This window comes from Cheilinus undulatus, linkage group 4 (assembly GCF_018320785.1).
Source record: "Cheilinus undulatus linkage group 4, ASM1832078v1, whole genome shotgun sequence".
Taxonomy (NCBI): domain Eukaryota; kingdom Metazoa; phylum Chordata; class Actinopteri; order Labriformes; family Labridae; genus Cheilinus; species Cheilinus undulatus.
The window spans coordinates 1,332,054-1,349,634 of record NC_054868.1 but is presented as its reverse complement, the minus strand read 5'-3'; the positions used below and the strand labels follow the sequence as shown (position 1 = coordinate 1,349,634).

At 38.2% G+C, this 17,581-nt stretch overlaps 1 protein-coding gene across 2 annotated transcripts in view; it reads right to left on the bottom strand.

Moving 5' to 3' along the window:
* Positions 1-13,136, bottom strand: part of slc8a1a (solute carrier family 8 member 1a) — a 39,011-nt gene extending 25,875 nt beyond the window's left edge. For both annotated transcript variants that reach the window (XM_041785928.1, XM_041785929.1), the window contains exons 1-2: positions 13,009-13,136; positions 6,712-8,515 (exon numbers count right to left, since the gene is read on the bottom strand). In XM_041785928.1, coding sequence (XP_041641862.1) covers positions 6,712-8,492 — 1,781 coding nt within the window. In that variant the 5' untranslated portion in view covers positions 8,493-8,515; positions 13,009-13,136. The remainder of the gene's footprint in view (positions 1-6,711; positions 8,516-13,008) is intronic.
* Positions 13,137-17,581: the final 4,445 nt, after the last annotated feature.

The following is a 17,581-nucleotide window of genomic DNA, read 5'->3' as shown; positions in this document are numbered from 1 at the left end:
TTTACAACTTTAACCCTTTTTTCCCACTTTACCCCATTTTTTGCCTCTTTAACCCCTTTTTTTGCCTCTTTAACCCCTTTTTTTGCCTTTTTAACCCATTTTGCCTCTTTAACCCTTTTTTGCCACTTTAACCCTTTTTTTTGCCTTTTTAACCCTTTTTTTGCCTCTTTAACCCTTTTTTTGCCTCTTTAACCTTTTTTTTTGCCTCTTTAACCTTTTTTTTTTGCCACTTTAACCCTTTTTTTTACCACTTTAACCCTCTCTTTTCCAGCTTTAACCCTTTTTCCCCACTTTAACCCTTTTTTTGCCTCTTTAACCCCTTTTTTGCCTCTTTAACCTTTTTTTGCCACTTTAACCCTCTCTTTTCCATCTTTAACCCTTTTTCCCCACTTTAACCTTTTTTTTCCAGCTTTAACCCTCTCTTTTCCATCTTTAACCCTTTTTCCCCACTTTAACCCTTTTTTTTCCCACTTTAACCCTTTTTTCCCACTTTAACCCTTTTTTTGGCCACTTTAACCCTTTATCCCCACTTTAACCCTTTTTTCCCACTTTAACCCTTTTTTCCCACTTTAACCCTTTTTTTGCCACTTTAACCCTCTCTTTTCCAGGTTTAACCCTTTTTTCCCCACTTTAACCCTTTTTTTTTGCCACTTTAACCCTTTTTTTGCCACTTTAACCCTCTCTTTTCCAGCTTTAACCCTTTTTCTCCACTTTAACCCTTTTTCCCACTTTAACCCTTTTTTTGGCCACTTTAACCCTTTTTTTGCCACTTTAACCCTCTCTTTTCCAGCTTTAACCCTTTTTTTCTCCGCTTTAACCCTTTTTCCCACTTTAACCCTTTTTTTGGCCACTTTAACCCTTTTTCCCACTTTAACCCTTTTTTTGGCCACTTTAACCCCTTTTTTGCCACTTTAACCCTTTTTTTTACCACTTTAACCCTCTCTTTTCCAGCTTTAACCCTTTTCCCCCACTTTAACCCTTTTTTTGCCTCTTTAACCCCTTTTTTGCCTCTTTAACCTTTTTTTGCCACTTTAACCCTCTCTTTTCCATCTTTAACCCTTTTTCCCCACTTTAACCTTTTTTTTCCAGCTTTAACCCTCTCTTTTCCATCTTTAACCCTTTTTCCCCACTTTAACCCTTTTTTTTCCCACTTTAACCCTTTTTTCCCACTTTAACCCTTTTTTTGGCCACTTTAACCCCTTATCCCCACTTTAACTCTTTTTTCCCACTTTAACCCTTTTTTCCCACTTTAACCCTTTTTCCCCACTTCAACCCTTTTTTTGCCACTTTAACCCTTTTTTTGCCACTTTAACCCTCTCTTTTCCAGCTTTAACCCTTTTTTTCTCCGCTTTAACCCTTTTTCCCACTTTAACCCTTTTTTTGGCCACTTTAACCCTTTTTTTGCCACTTTAACCCTTTTTTTCCCACTTCAACCCTTTTCTTGCCACTTTAACCCTTTTTTTGCCACTTTAACCCTTTTTTCCAGCTTTAACTCTTTTTTTGCCACTTTAACCCTTTATCCCCACTTTAACCCTTTTTTCCCACTTTAACCCTCTCTTTTCCAGCTTTAACCCTTTTTTCCCACTTTAACCCTTTTTTTGCCACTTTAACCCTCTCTTTTCCAGCTTTAACCCTTTTTTCCCACTTTAACCCTTTTTTTGCCACTTTAACCCTCTCTTTTCTAGCTTTAACCCTTTTTCTCCACTTTAACCCTTTTTTTTGCCACTTTAACCCTTTTTTTCCCACTTTAACCCTTTTCTTGCCACTTTAACCCTTTTTTTGCCACTTTAACCCTTTTTTCCAGCTTTAACTCTTTTTTCCCACTTTAACCCTTTTTTTGGCCACTTTAACCCTTTTTTTGCCACTTTAACCCTCTCTTTTCCAGCTTTAACCCTTTTTCTCCACTTTAACCCTTTTTCCCACTTTAACCCTTTTTTTGGCCACTTTAACCCTTTTTTTGCCACTTTAACCCTTTTTTTACCACTTTAACCCTCTCTTTTCCAGCTTTAACCCTTTTCCCCCACTTTAACCCTTTTTTTGCCTCTTTAACCCCTTTTTTGCCTCTTTAACCTTTTTTTTGCCACTTTAACCCTCTCTTTTCCATCTTTAACCCTTTTTTCCCACTTTAACCCTTTTTTTGGCCACTTTAACCCTTTTTTCCCACTTTAACCCTTTTTTCCCACTTTAACCCTTTTTCCCCACTTTAACCCTTTTTTTGCCACTTTAACCCTTTTTTTGCCACTTTAACCCTCTCTTTTCCAGCTTTAACCCTTTTTCTCCACTTTAACCCTTTTTCCCACTTTAACCCTTTTTTTGGCCACTTTAACCCTTTTTTTGCCACTTTAACCCTTTTTTTCCCACTTCAACCCTTTTCTTGCCACTTTAACCCTTTTTTTGCCACTTTAACCCTTTTTTCCAGCTTTAACTCTTTTTTTGGCCACTTTAACCCTTTATCCCCACTTTAACCCTTTTTTCCCACTTTAACCCTCTCTTTTCCAGCTTTAACCCTTTTTTCCCCCACTTTAACCCTTTTTTTTGCCACTTTAACCCTCTCTTTTCTAGCTTTAACCCTTTTTCTCCACTTTAACCCTTTTTTTGCCACTTTAACCCTTTTTTTCCCACTTTAACCCTTTTTTTTGCCACTTTAACCCTTTTTTTGCCACTTTAACCCTTTTTTCCAGCTTTAACTCTTTTTTCCCACTTTAACCCTTTTTTTGGCCACTTTAACCCTTTATCCCCACTTTAACCCTTTTTTCCCACTTTAACCCTCTCTTTTCCAGCTTTAACCCTTTTTTCCCACTTTAACCCTTTATCCCCACTTTAACCCTTTTTTCCCACTTTAACCCTCTCTTTTCCAGCTTTAACCCTTTTTTCCCACTTTAACCCTTTTTTCCCACTTTAACCCTTTTTTTGGCCACTTTAACCCTTTATCCCCACTTTAACCCTTTTTTTCCCACTTTAACCCTCTCTTTTCCAGCTTTAACCCTTTTTTCCCACTTTAACCCTTTATCCCCACTTTAACCCTTTTTTTTCCCACTTTAACCCTTTATCCCCACTTTAACCCTTTTTTCCCACTTTAACCCTCTCTTTTCCAGCTTTAACCCTTTTTTCCCACTTTAACCCTTTTTTCCCACTTTAACCCTTTTTTTGGCCACTTTAACCCTTTATCCCCACTTTAACCCTTTTTTTCCAACTTTAACCCTCTCTTTTCCAGCTTTAACCCTTTTTTCCCACTTTAACCCTTTTTTCCCACTTTAACCCTTTTTTGGCCACTTTAACCCTTTATCCCCACTTTAACCCTTTTTTCCCACTTTAACCCTCTCTTTTCCAGCTTTAACCCTTTTTTCCCACTTTAACCCTTTATCCCCACTTTAACCCTTTTTTTTCCCACTTTAACCCTTTTTTTGCCACTTTAACCCTTTTTTTGGCCACTTTAACCCTCTCTTTTCCAGCTTTAACCCTTTCTTTCACCTCTTAGACTGCCGCTCTCACACAGGTGTTGCTCAGTACTTTGGCTCCTCAGTTGACCGTGGCTGAGGGACGCTGGGTGAGGGGAAAACTTTAACCAATCACTGCTGTGAGGCCTGCTGGAGACAACCAATCACATCCCTCCTGTCCTGTCAGGAGGATCTTTATATCTGACCTCTGACCTCCATTGTTCCAAACTTATCTGCCTCCGTTGTTTTTTCCCGCTTTATCAGGGCGAACTGTTACCGCCGCCTCAGCCGTGGTTGTTTTTCCAGTTTACCCAGAGTTCCACCAGTGTAGTGATGTGATTTGAACCCTTGCTAGTGCGTGCCACAGGAAGAGTATTTAGAGACAGGAACGGCATCACCAACCCTGACTAAAGGCTTTAGTCTGCAGGGAACAGAAACATAGAAACAGGTCATTCAGAGAGTTTTCACACCGCTCCACTGTTCTCAGAAAGCTCCGCCCCTCTGAGCAGTCGTGTTGCTCGCTGAGGGTGACGTTCAACTTCTACAGCAGAGATTCTAACGTGAACTTCACCAGCGAACAGGAACTGGTCCTGGATCTAAACAGGACAGGGTCCACTGAGCCGAGTCTTTAAAGGTAAATGAGACATTTAGGAGCAGAAATGAGCTCATTATGCTTGTCCTCTCTGGGCTTCCATAGAGAACAAAATCAATGCAAATATTTAATTTATTCAGACCCACATGTTGGCACCTCTTTCATGTTAATGTGAATCGATTATGTATCCCAGCGACTAAACATCAGCCATAAACAGGCGATATGAATTTATGTGAAAAGTTTCACTGACAGCAGACTTTAAACTGAAGGACTAAACTAAATGATTTTTCTGTTCTACATCCCATCATCCACCATCCTGGTTTCAACCTAAACCATGAAGAGTATCTGAGGAAGAAAATCTGAGTCTTTGGTGCGTCAGGAAGTTAAACTCTGATATGATCAGGAAAATCAGAGCCTGATACCTGTTTGATACCACAGCAGCAGCAAAGGCAGAAGTCCTAGTCAGACCAGACGAAGCTGGATAACAACTGATGAGGGACAGCAGGAAGTCATTCTGAAGCAGTCATACTCGACATGTGGCTCTTTTATGTCTTAATTTAAACAAATGTTCCCCAGAAAACCTAAAAAAAACATAACAAAAAGGAAATTTTTGGTAATTTTCACCATTTTTGCCACTTTCCACCAATGTAAGCTATTTTTCACCACTAAACATCCCTTTTTGTCCATTCCTTGGCCATTTTACAACTTCTTTTTCCACCTTTTCCCTAATTTTTGCCTTTTTTCACCCTTTTTTGCCATATTTAAGCTACCTTTTCCCATTAAATACCCCTTTTTTCCTATTTTTTTGCCCATTTTTGCCTTTTTTTCACCACTTTCATCCAAATAAGCTACGTTTTCCCACTAAATACCACTTGTTTCCATTTCTCCCCAAATTTTTGCCTCTTTTTGTGGTTTTAAGGATACTCTTAAAACCACATCTTCTTTTCCTCCTTTTCTGAATCTAATGATCTTTCGGGGGCTGGACAGGGAGGTTTTGGAGGCCTGATATGGCCCCCAGGCCGCCAGTTGATTATCAGTATACTGATTAGGATGTCAGGGGGATAAGACACGCCCACCCCCTCCTTCCCACTGTCCCTCATCAGCCACTCCCTGGGGCCAGTGGGAAGGAGGGAGTGGCTTTTGCAAAGTTGCAAAAATTGTTGAAAAAAAATGTAATGAAAAAGGGTTAAAAAGTGGCAATAATAGAAGAAAAGTGGCAAAAATGGATAAGAGTGGCACAAAGGGGATAAAACATCCAGGAAAAGTGGTTCAGAGGGGGTTAAAATCTTGCAAAATTGGGTTAAAGAGCAAAAGGGGGCAAAAAGTATCAAATATGGGGCAAAAGTGTCAACACAGGTTAATATTGGTGCTGAATGACAATCATGGAGGGCCCATTCTCTGTGATTGTCAGGGTCCAGACAGTTTTGTTGTCAGGCCTGCTGCATTCTAGATAATAGGGATAGATTTTACTGGTAATGACTAGAAATGTCCTGTATTTTAAAAGAAAATATTAAAATCCATCCATCCATCCATTTTCTACACCGCTTATTCCATTCCAGGTCGCCGGGGGGGGGGGGGGGTGCTGGAGGCGGGGTACACCCTGGACTAGTCGCCAGTCAATTGCAGAGCTGACATATAGAGACAGACAACCAGGCACACTCACACTCACAGGCAATTTAGAGTCACCAATTAACCTAATGAGCATGTTTTTGGTGGTGGGAGGAAGCCGGAGTACCCAGAGAGAACCCACGTGAACCCACGGGAGAACATGCAAACTCCACACAGAAAGGCCCTGACCGGGAAGCGAACCAGCCACCTTCTTGCTGTGAGGCAACAGCGCTAAGCCCTGCACTGCCGTGCCGCCGAAAATACACATACTGCTACGTTAATATTTCAGTCTGAGCAGAATATTAATTTAAATTTTGTGTACTTGAAAGTCCGGCCCCCAGAGTTTCTGTTGAGACTAAATCTGGCCCTGGTGTAGATGTACTCGATGATCCCTGGCCTTGTAGTTGGAAAAAATGGAGGGAAAAAACGTAACGCACAGATTACTGGCTCAATTCACCAGATATGCACGGCACATTCCTTTGGTGACCTCCGCTGGAGGATCTCTGCTGGCAGATCTGATTGATCAGATCAGATCAGATCAGATTGCAGATCTGCTGGCGAAGGAGAGAGGAGGTTCCTTCAACCGAGCGCAGAGGAAAGGGAGCGAGGAGGTCAGATTGTCAGGTAAGTTGTGAAAACTTTTGTCTGACACTTGATTTCAACAACCTACTATCAAGCTAGCAGCATGGTTAGCACTGCCCGAGGTTAGCAACGTAGTCAAACTCAGCCATGTTTGTTGACAACTGACTGAAATGCTGGATCTGGGAGAAAGAAGCCCCTCCCTTTTTGTGTCTTTCAGGCATTCATGTAGATTAGATTGAAACATGACAAGAACAAGTTATTTTTTTAAAAATTAGGTAAGCAAACTCTATGTATCTGTGTGTTCAAGTATGCGGAAACGGAGGATCGTTCACTTCAGGCATGAACACATTAGAGTGAAGACGCTAATGTGGCTAGCTGTTAGCTACACGCGGTTCTGATGCTACAGATCTCTGGATTAACAGAAGAGAACTGTTTCACATGTTGCAGAATTTGTCAAAGATTCTGATCGTAAAAGTCAAGTCCTCTACTTACCAGATCTCGTCGTTCTCAAACTCCAGGACTCCGTGCGTGTCCTCAAAGTCCTCGCCGCCTCCTTTAGCTGTCCCCTCCATCGTTTTGTATGGCACCACCACAACGCCGCGAGCCCCTGAGGTCCGAACCACCTTCACCTCCATCATCCCGATGCTCTCGCTGACCGTCACCAACGGTTCCTCGAACGTAAAGATCCCTGCGTGGTCGTCATCAAAGATGGTGACGGTGGCTGTGCACGGCAGACCTAAACCTGCCAGGGCGTCTACATGGTTCCCCTCATGGTCGTCTGCTCCGGTTCCCTCTGATATGACCCTCACATTACTGAGGTGAACCAGGAAGTGTTCATCCTCCTCAAAGATGTCATCATCGATTATGTCGATGCGGATCTCCTTTTCGGTCTCGCCTGGCTGGAAGACGACAGTTCCTTCGGTGAACTGGTAGTCGGAGCCGGCGTTTGCTGTGCCGTCTTCTGTCCGGTAATCCACTGAGACCGTGCTGGTCAGGTCTCCACCGCGGCGTACGATGTTCAGGGCTACACTGCCACAGTTCTCCAGACACTGGTAGGTACCGGGGTCGAAGAAGACCTTCGAGGAGAAATCACTGGCTGAGACCTCCGAGCAGATGTCGTGCTGGTTGGCTCTCTTGGCTTGTTCAGCGGCGTGCTTCTTCAGGATGTTTCCCGCTCCTGTCATGATCCTGGTGGCCTGACAGCGGTAGAAAGCTCGACTCTTCTGCTGTTGCGTTAAAACTTGGTAGTTTGCTAGCTCCATCAGCTGCTCCATCTCTTTCTCCGGGTGTTTCTGTTTCAGCTCCTTCAGGATCCTCGCTACCTCTCTGCGAGCCTCCTCCTCGTCCAGCTCCTGAGAATCAAATGGCGTTTCCTCTCCATGGGAGTTGAGCATTTTCCCGTCCATTTCGATGTCGACCTTGGAGGGAAGCTCAGGTTCCCCCTCTGTCTCGATGATCATTCCTTTCTGCTTCCCTGCTCTGTAGCGTTTGTACACGTACTTGTAGAAGAGGAGTCTGCGGTCGGCCACATAGGCGAATCCGACACAAAGAGGGAAGAAGAACAGTGTGAGTAGCCCCTCCCATATCTCAACCTCACCTGGAGAAATTACCGCCAGGATCAGGTACAGCCAAGTGTACGCAAAGACGCTCCAGCTGGCGGTGACGAAGAACACCCTGAGGTGTTTCACCTTTCTGATCTCTCCGTCAGGAATGACGGACACGCAGAGGCCAATGATGACAAACATGTTGAAGGCGGCACTCCCTACGATGGTGTTTGGTCCAAGCTCGCCGGCATCAAAGTTGTGACCACAAACCTCCACGACCGACAGGAGGATCTCTGGAGCGGAAGAGCCGAGCGCCATCAGCGTCAGGTTAGACACGGTCTCGTTCCAGATCCGTACCGTCGTAGTGATCTTCTCCCCGTTTGGCTTCTTGATGGTGATCTGTCTCTCCTGGGAGGTAATGACCTCGATGGACGCCATGAAGCGATCAGCAATGATAGACACCCCCAGGAACATGTACGCCAATCCCACAAAGTAAATGGTGGCCCTGGCGAGGCGGTCCGGGAAGGCCGGGTTCACGGGTTTCCAAATGGGGAGGATAACGCCTTCAATGCAGTCCGTGCTTCCTCCACATTTGGTTTGATTAGTGGTGGTGTTGGACGCCACAGTCAATCCTCCCGCTGCAGACAAAGGAAGTTCAGTCAAGATGATGGTCAACAAGAGAAGTAGCGGGCAGGTGGAGAATGGTGGCGAAGTCCTGGTGCTGCTCATGGTGACGCCTGAGGTCCTTAAACCTAAAAGACGGAACAGAAGGCGGCTTTAGCTCTCTGCTTTGATTTGGTTTGGTCTGAAATGGAGGTTTGAAGGAAAAATAGTAATGTGAAGCACTGAATTCCTCCTTCACAAGAAGACATCTTCAACCCTCACCTCTCCTGAATCACAGACAAGATAATAGGCGCTACTTTTAGGGTGTAAAGGGTGCTGTCAACAGCATGTGGTGCAGAGGGATTTAGGGGATATCTGTCTACATGTTGGTGTTCGATTAGTGTGCAATCCCATTTTCACAATTTTATGAAACTTTTTACCCATTAGAGCAACCTTTTCCCATTAAATACTATTTGTTTTCTATTTTTGCCAAATATTGCCACTTCTTTTTGTGACTTTTATCCAATTTTTGCCACTGTTATCCAATTTTTTCCCTTTTTTACAAATTTTTGCAACTTCTCGCCCATTTAATCATTAAATAAAAAAAAAATCATTAATCAAAAAAAGTTTCATTTTTTTGCCCATTTTTGCTGCTTCTTTTTGGTGCTTTTATCCATTTCCACCACTATTCACCACATTTCACCCATTAGAGCTACTGTTTCCCATTAAATACCACGTGTTTCCTTTTTTTTGCCCATTTTGCCACTTCTTTTTGTGACTTTATCCAATTTTCGCCACTGTTATCCAAGTTTTTTGCCCATTTTTTTACAACTTTCCGCCCATTGAAGCCACCTTTTCCCGTTACATACTTCTTTTTTCCTATTTTTTTTTTGCCAATTTTGTCACTTCTTTATGCGATTTTTATCCAATTTTTGCCACTGTTATCTCATTTTTTCCATTTTTACCATTTTTTGCCACTTTTCGCCCATTAAATACCACTTGTTTTCTATTTTTTGCCCATTTTTGCCACTCTTGACTGCCTTTTGCCCATTATAGTCAATTTCCACCCATTTTTTGCCATGTTTTTTCTACTTTTGTACCATTGTTTGTACCAGGTAGAGCGTTACCGCCTCTAACTGACTTTACCATTCAGAGACCACTCCCATCCTCTCCTGCCTGCACCTGCAGTATCTCAGCTCTGAGAGCTCCGGCTACAGTAACGCCACTGCTGGAGCCAATGGACCGAACAGGTCAAGTCAGAACCACCACGGTCCACCACCACACTATAGCCCGCGTCAGGGGGACCCTAGAGGGAAAACTCCTCCACTTTAAAAGATCACTATGAGGCAGCAGTGCTGTGGGACTTTGTCTGTCTCTCTCTGACAAGGGGACATCACTGTCACTCCCGCCTCATCTGGGGAGCCCCGTCCTTTTCCTCTCCCTCCTCTCAGAACCAAACTGTTCACTTTCTGTGTATTTTTGAATTACAGAGGAGGGCGGGGTTAGCTCGGAGCCGGGGGTTCACTTGCACTTTAAACTGTTTTTACCACTTTTCACCTCTTAGATTGCGGCTCTTGTGAAGGTATTTGTCAACAGTTTGGCTCTTTGGTTTAACAGGGTTGAGTAACACTGATCTACACTGATCCTGGTTGGAGAATGACTGGGCCAATCAGCTTCATTTGAGGAGAAAGAGGCGGAGCTACTAGTGTACAACTTGGTGGTGAACACCAACTATGTTGGATGTTTTGTTGCTCTAATTGGCCAGTAATGAGTCTGACAGGCAGGAAGATCGTCCAATCACCTCTGCTGAAAGGTTCTGTTCTTCCTTAACACCGTCTATGGGGTGTTGCCCACATAGATGTGAAATTTATGTGTTGTTTCGGGTGATTAATTGTTTTTTTTTATTAACGTTGCTCTTATTTTGGAAGCGTCAGCGTCTGTAGGATTGATCTTGTCTTCAACTTTTACTAAAATAAAGGTTTGCTCATGGCTGAACAGAGGAGTTAACGTGGACCAAACGCCAAACCAAAGGAAGTCAGCAACCGTGATAATGGTGCAGGCGTCATGTCCTGATCCAAGACTCAGCATGAATTTAATTTCATCACAAAAAAAAAACTAAAACCCCTAAATTAGGACTGAATGATTCAGGACAATAATAATCTAAGTGTGATTTTTTTAACCAATACTGCGATTTAATAAGCAATTATTTCTTAAGTTCCTCATCTCAAGCATTTTACAACAAAAACAGGCAATAATTCATTCTACACCATAAAAACACAATATTAGGTTAAACTACAGCTGAGCAGGTCTTAAAAATTATCCAATTGTGATGTTTTTTTCCTCATTGTGCACATTTGATTGAACTGTTGTATGAGAGGGAATGATCATTTTTATTTACAGTGCTTAACAAATGTATTAGACCAGCTGTCATATCTGTCTCAGAGACCATCCAGCATCATGAAGTGCTTTAATGCAGACTCTTTCATTTTCAGTCAGCTCTCCACGTTTTACCATTTTGAACAGGAATGAGGAATTTCAAACTGAATTCACCCAAATTTGAGCCGGCTCACTGGGCTTCTCTGAGAAGTCAGAAATGAATCAAGCAGAACATTCAACCACTAAAACTCATTTTTCTCTTCAGGGATGACAGTAAATAACTATAATTTGACATATTAATCAAGAAATATTAATGTGCTTTACTATTTTTTTTTTTCAGTTTTTTTTTGTAAATCAGTAAATTTGAAAATTCATGGATAACAATAATAATTCTGTTTTAGCATTAAAAATATCATTTGGGTTAAAGAGCTTCTACATATTGGTGTATTAACCATTGCAGAAACATCAAAAATGATTTTGGTAATTACCAATGCTGTTAATTTAGGGCAGCTGTGGCATAAACCTTACTCTAGTTAGGGTTAGGGTGGTCTAATACATTTGTTAAGCACTGTAAGTCTCAGATTTGATAAGAAAAACATGCAAAAATTAAGAAAATAGGATTTGGTACACTGTTCTAAAAACATAACACTAGAATGATTGCATGATATGTAATGTATAATGTCTCTGCTGCAGAAAGAAGTTTTAAACTGACACAGGTTAAAGATAGACTGGTTGAAGATAAACTGCACCTTCTGCAATTAGAAAATTGCAGCAGGCCATACTAGAATTTTATTTATTTATTTATATACTGTTTATTTAATCTAATTTGTGATTGATTGCCCAAACCCTACCGTACATACATTGTTTAATGTATTAATATAAGGTTAACAGTTGGCTGTAAAAACAGATATTACATTTAAATTATTCTCCTTATCCTAAAGAGTCAGTCTTTAATCTGGGGAAAGGCATTATAAAGGTCCAAATATGAGATAAAATTCAAAATAATACATTTTAAAATTCAAAATATGAGAAAAATATTCAAAATCATTAGTTTTAAAGGTCAAAATTTAGGAGTACATTGGAAATCATGAGTTTAAAAGGTAAAAATTTGAGAATACTACGCATTGCATTTGTGTGAGACCTCTTGGCCACCGTAGAATACATCTAAAATCACAAGTTTAAATGGTGAAAATATGAATTAAAATTTAAAATGTGAATCTAAAAGGTCTAAATATTACATAAAAAGTAATATTTATAGTAATATATGTAGTATATATGATGTATAGTTATAATTCTTTCTACTCTTTACTTTTTCACATTTTTATGACTTAAGGATATTTTTTAAATCTTTGAGGATAAGTTTACATCTTTATACTCAATAAATCTGCTGACCTCAAACTCGTGGGCCAGTTATAATAAAAATATTAATGGTCGTGGTCGAATATAACTGTACCACGGGCCGAATTTGGCCACCCAGCCTTGAGTTTGACACCCCTGGTCTAGAGCTTCCCAAACTTTTCATTTGGAGACCCGGGATAACCGTGGCAGAATATTTAAGCACAAACTCACTCTGCCTAAACCCGACACAGACAGAAGGACAGAAACGTCCCTGACTGTTAGAAAGGCCGGAGCAGAATATTTCAGTCAGAATCATGTAGAACGTTTCTCTGTTTTTATGGAGCTCACATCTACCTGTCAGTGTCTCTCTGCCTGAAGGCAGTGGTTCCCAAAGTGGGGATTGGGACCCCCAGGGGGGTCATGAGACAGTAAAGGGGGGTGCTTTTCAAAAAACAAAACATAAATTTAAAATGAGCTGAAATCATACCTTTTATATTATTGTGAAAGTGTAGTTAAAAGAATTCAGTTTAAATTAAACCTGGTTATTGATATTTGTGCTTAAATGTGAGTAAATGTTATAAAAACGACCACCAACTGAAAACTTACCGAACCCCTGCCTTTAGAGACTGTCCTGCATTAAGAATGAGCATTTTTTTAACATACAGGAGATATATTAGTTTAATTTTGACCTTTAATGATCTTACCTTCACTGATTTAGTGCATTAAGCAGTCCAAAGTGTTCGATCAAATCCTAAAGCTCTGCTCCAGATAAAGTTATAAAAGACTAAAACTAGAGTATTTCACATGTTTCTCAATCAGACCGGAATATTCTGTTTGTCTTCAGATGTAGTTATATAAATGAGCTCTATCACTATCCATCATTACACAACCATCTGCAGCGTTTACATAAAGCAAAGCTGAAACCTACCGTCACTCAAACAGCCTCAGTGAAAAACCATCAAAGATGTTTCTAGAATCAGAGCCTCCACAAAAACAGCCGCAGCTTTAAACACGCGTCCTCGCTCCTCTACAGACTGAAATAAAACCTGAGAGGACGAGGAGACGACAAACAGAGCAACACGCTGCTGTCAGAGAGGATCCCACCACCCTCTCTCTCTCTCCCTCTCTCTCGACCGTCCAAAACTTCAGACCTCATTTTAACTCCTTAAACTCTCAATCAGCACCTTCAGGCTGAAACTCCTCCGTTTATACATTTCTTCATAGAGTTCTAACATTAACTCAGATTTTCCACCAGTTTTTACAACCAGAACATCCTTCATTTTTACAGTTCTAACATTCTGCTGGTGTGGACCAGGACAGCTCAATCTGGCCCATGGGCCACAGTTTGGACACCCCTGATGCTGCATCAATGAAACGTTCAACTGCCTTTGTTGAACAGAGAATAGTCGACTAAGAGCTAAAAATAGATCCATGCTGATAAAAACTCTGATAATGTCGGTTTAGTTTTTATCAGAGAGAAAAGAATGTTAGAATGTTCAGTTTAAAATGAATGCTGATAAAAACTCTGATAATGTCGGTTTAGTTTTAATCAGAGAGAAAAGAATGTAAGAACGTTCAGTTTAAAATGAATGCTGATAAAAACTCTGATAATGTCGATTTAGTTTTTATCAGAGAGAAAAGAATGTTAGAATGTTCAGTTTAAAATGAGTGCTGATAAAAACTCTGATAATGACAGTTTAGAGTTTAACAGAGGGAATCTAATGTTAGAATGTTCAATTTAAAATGAATGCTGATAAAAACTCTGATAATGTCGGTTAAGTTTTAATCAGAGAGAAAAGAATGTTAGAATGTTCAATTTAAAAATGAGTGCTGATAAAAACTCTGATAATGTTGGTTTAGTTTTAATCAGAGAGAATAGAATGTTAGAATGTTCAGTTTAAAATGAATGCTGATAAAAACTCTGATAATGACAGTTTAGAGTTTAACAGAGGGAATCTAATGTTAGAATGTTCAATTTAAAATGAATGCTGATAAAAACTCTGATAATGTCGGTTAAGTTTTAATCAGAGAGAATAGAATGTTAGAATGTTCAATTTAAAAATGAGTGCTGATAAAAACTCTGATAATGTTGGTTTAGTTTTAATCAGAGAGAATAGAATGTTAGAATGTTCAGTTTAAAATGAATGCTGATAAAAACTCTGATAATGACAGTTTAGATTTTAACAGAGGGAATATAATGTTAGAATGTTCAGTTTTAAATGAATGCTGATAAAAACTCTGATAATGTTGGTTTAGTTTTAATCAGAGAGAATAGAATGTTAGAATGTTCAGTTTAAAATGAATGCTGATAAAAACTCTGATAATGACAGTTAAGTTTTAATCAGAGAGAAAAGAATGTAAGAACGTTCAGTTTAAAATGAATGCTGATAAAAACTCTGATAATGACAGTTTAGATTTTAACAGAGGGAATCTAATGTTAGAATGTTCAGTTTAAAATGAATGCTGATAAAAACTCTGATAATGACAGTTTAGATTTTAACAGAGGGAATCTAATGTTAGAATGTTCAGTTTTAAATGAATGCTGATAAAAACTCTGATAATGTTGGTTTAGTTTTAATCAGAGAGAATAGAATGTTAGAATGTTCAGTTTAAAATGAATGCTGATAAAAACTCTGATAATGACGGTTAAGTTTTAATCAGAGAGAAAAGAATGTAAGAACGTTCAGTTTAAAATGAATGCTGATAAAAACTCTGATAATGTCGGTTAAGTTTTAATCAGAGAGAAAAGAATGTAAGAACGTTCAGTTTAAAATGAATGCTGATAAAAACTCTGATAATGTCGATTTAGTTTTTATCAGAGAGAACAGAATGTTAGAATGTTCAGTTTAAAATGAGTGCTGATAAAAACTCTGATAATGACAGTTTAGAGTTTAACAGAGGGAATCTAATGTTAGAATGTTCAATTTAAAATGAATGCTGATAAAAACTCTGATAATGTTGGTTTAGTTTTAATCAGAGAGAATAGAATGTTAGAATGTTAAGTTTAAAATGAATGCTGATAAAAACTCTGATAATGTTGGTTTAGTTTTAATCAGAGAGAATAGAATGTTAGAATGTTCAGTTTAAAATGAATGCTGATAAAAACTCTGATAATGACAGTTAAGTTTTAATCAGAGAGAAAAGAATGTAAGAACGTTCAGTTTAAAATGAATGCTGATAAAAACTCTGATAATGACAGTTTAGATTTTAACAGAGGGAATCTAATGTTAGAATGTTCAGTTTAAAATGAATGCTGATAAAAACTCTGATAATGACAGTTTAGATTTTAACAGAGGGAATCTAATGTTAGAATGTTCAGTTTTAAATGAATGCTGATAAAAACTCTGATAATGTTGGTTTAGTTTTAATCAGAGAGAATAGAATGTTAGAATGTTCAGTTTAAAATGAATGCTGATAAAAACTCTGATAATGACGGTTAAGTTTTAATCAGAGAGAAAAGAATGTAAGAACGTTCAGTTTAAAATGAATGCTGATAAAAACTCTGATAATGTCGGTTAAGTTTTAATCAGAGAGAAAAGAATGTAAGAACGTTCAGTTTAAAATGAATGCTGATAAAAACTCTGATAATGTCGATTTAGTTTTTATCAGAGAGAACAGAATGTTAGAATGTTCAGTTTAAAATGAGTGCTGATAAAAACTCTGATAATGACAGTTTAGAGTTTAACAGAGGGAATCTAATGTTAGAATGTTCAATTTAAAATGAATGCTGATAAAAACTCTGATAATGTTGGTTTAGTTTTAATCAGAGAGAATAGAATGTTAGAATGTTAAGTTTAAAATGAATGCTGATAAAAACTCTGATAATGTTGGTTTAGTTTTAATCAGAGAGAATAGAATGTTAGAATGTTAAGTTTAAAATGAATGCTGATAAAAACTCTGATAATGACAGTTTAGATTTTAACAGAGGGAATATAATGCTAGAATGTTCAGTTTAAAATGAATGCTGATAAAAACTCTGATAATGTCGGTTAAGTTTTAATCAGAGAGAAAAGAATGTAAGAACGTTCAGTTTAAAATGAATGCTGATAAAAACTCTGATAATGTTGGTTTAGTTTTAATCAGAGAGATAGAATGTTAGAATGTTCAGTTTAAAATGAATGCTGATAAAAACTCTGATAATGTTGGTTTAGTTTTAATCAGAGAGAATAGAATGTTAGAATGTTCAGTTCTAAATGAATGCTGATAAAAACTCTGATAATGTCGGTTTAGTTTTAATCAGAGAGAATGGAATGTTAGAATGTTCAGTTTAAAATGAATGCTGATAAAAACTCTGATAATGACAGTTTAGAGTTTAACAGAGGGAATCTAATGTTGGAATGTTCAATTTAAAATGAGTGCTGATAAAAACTCTGATAATGTCGGTTTAGTTTTTATCAGAGAGAAAAGAATGTTAGAATATTCAGTTTAAAATGAATGCTGATAAAAACTCTGATAATGACAGTTTAGATTTTAACAGAGGGAATATAATGTTAGAATGTTAAGTTTAAAATGTGTGCTGATAAAAACTCTGATAATGTTGGTTTAGTTTTAATCAGAGAGAATAGAATGTTAGAATGTTAAGTTTAAAATGAATGCTGATAAAAACTCTGATAATGACAGTTTAGATTTTAACAGAGGGAATATAATGTTAGAATGTTCAGTTTAAAATGAATGCTGATAAAAACTGATAATGTTGGTTAATTTTTAATTAGAGAGAATAGAATGTTAGAATGTTCAGTTTAAAATGAATGCTGATAAAAACTCTGATAATGACAGTTTAGTTTTAATCAGAGAGAACAGAATGTTAGAATGTTCAGTTTAAAATGAATGCTGATAAAAACTCTGATAATGACAGTTTAGATTTTACCAGAGGGAAAATAATGTTAGAATGATTAGTTTAAAATGTCTGCTGATAAAAACTCTGATAATGTTGGTTTAGTTTTAATCAGAGAGAAAAGAATGTTAGAATGTTCAGTTTAAAATGTCTGCTGATAAAAACTCTGATAATGACAGTTTAGTTTTAATCAGAGAGAATAGAATGTTAGAATGTTAAGTTTAAAATGAATGCTGATAAAAACTCTGATAATGACAGTTTAGATTTTAACAGAGGGAATATAATGTTAGAATGTTCAGTTTAAAATGAATGCTGATAAAAACTGATAATGTCGGTTTAGTTTTAATCAGAGAGATAGAATGTTAGAATGTTAAGTTTAAAATGAATGCTGATAAAAACTGATAATGACAGTTTAGATTTTAACAGAGGGAATCTAATGTTAGAATGTTCAGTTTAAAATGAATGCTGATAAAAACTGATAATGTCATTTTAGTTTTAATCAGAGAGAAAAGAATGTTAGAATGTTAAGTTTAAAATGAATGCTGATAAAAACTCTGATAGTGACAGTTTAGATTTTAACAGAGGGAATCTAATGTTAGAATGTTAAGTTTAAAATGAATGCTGATAAAAACTCTGATAGTGACAGTTTAGATTTTAACAGAGGGAA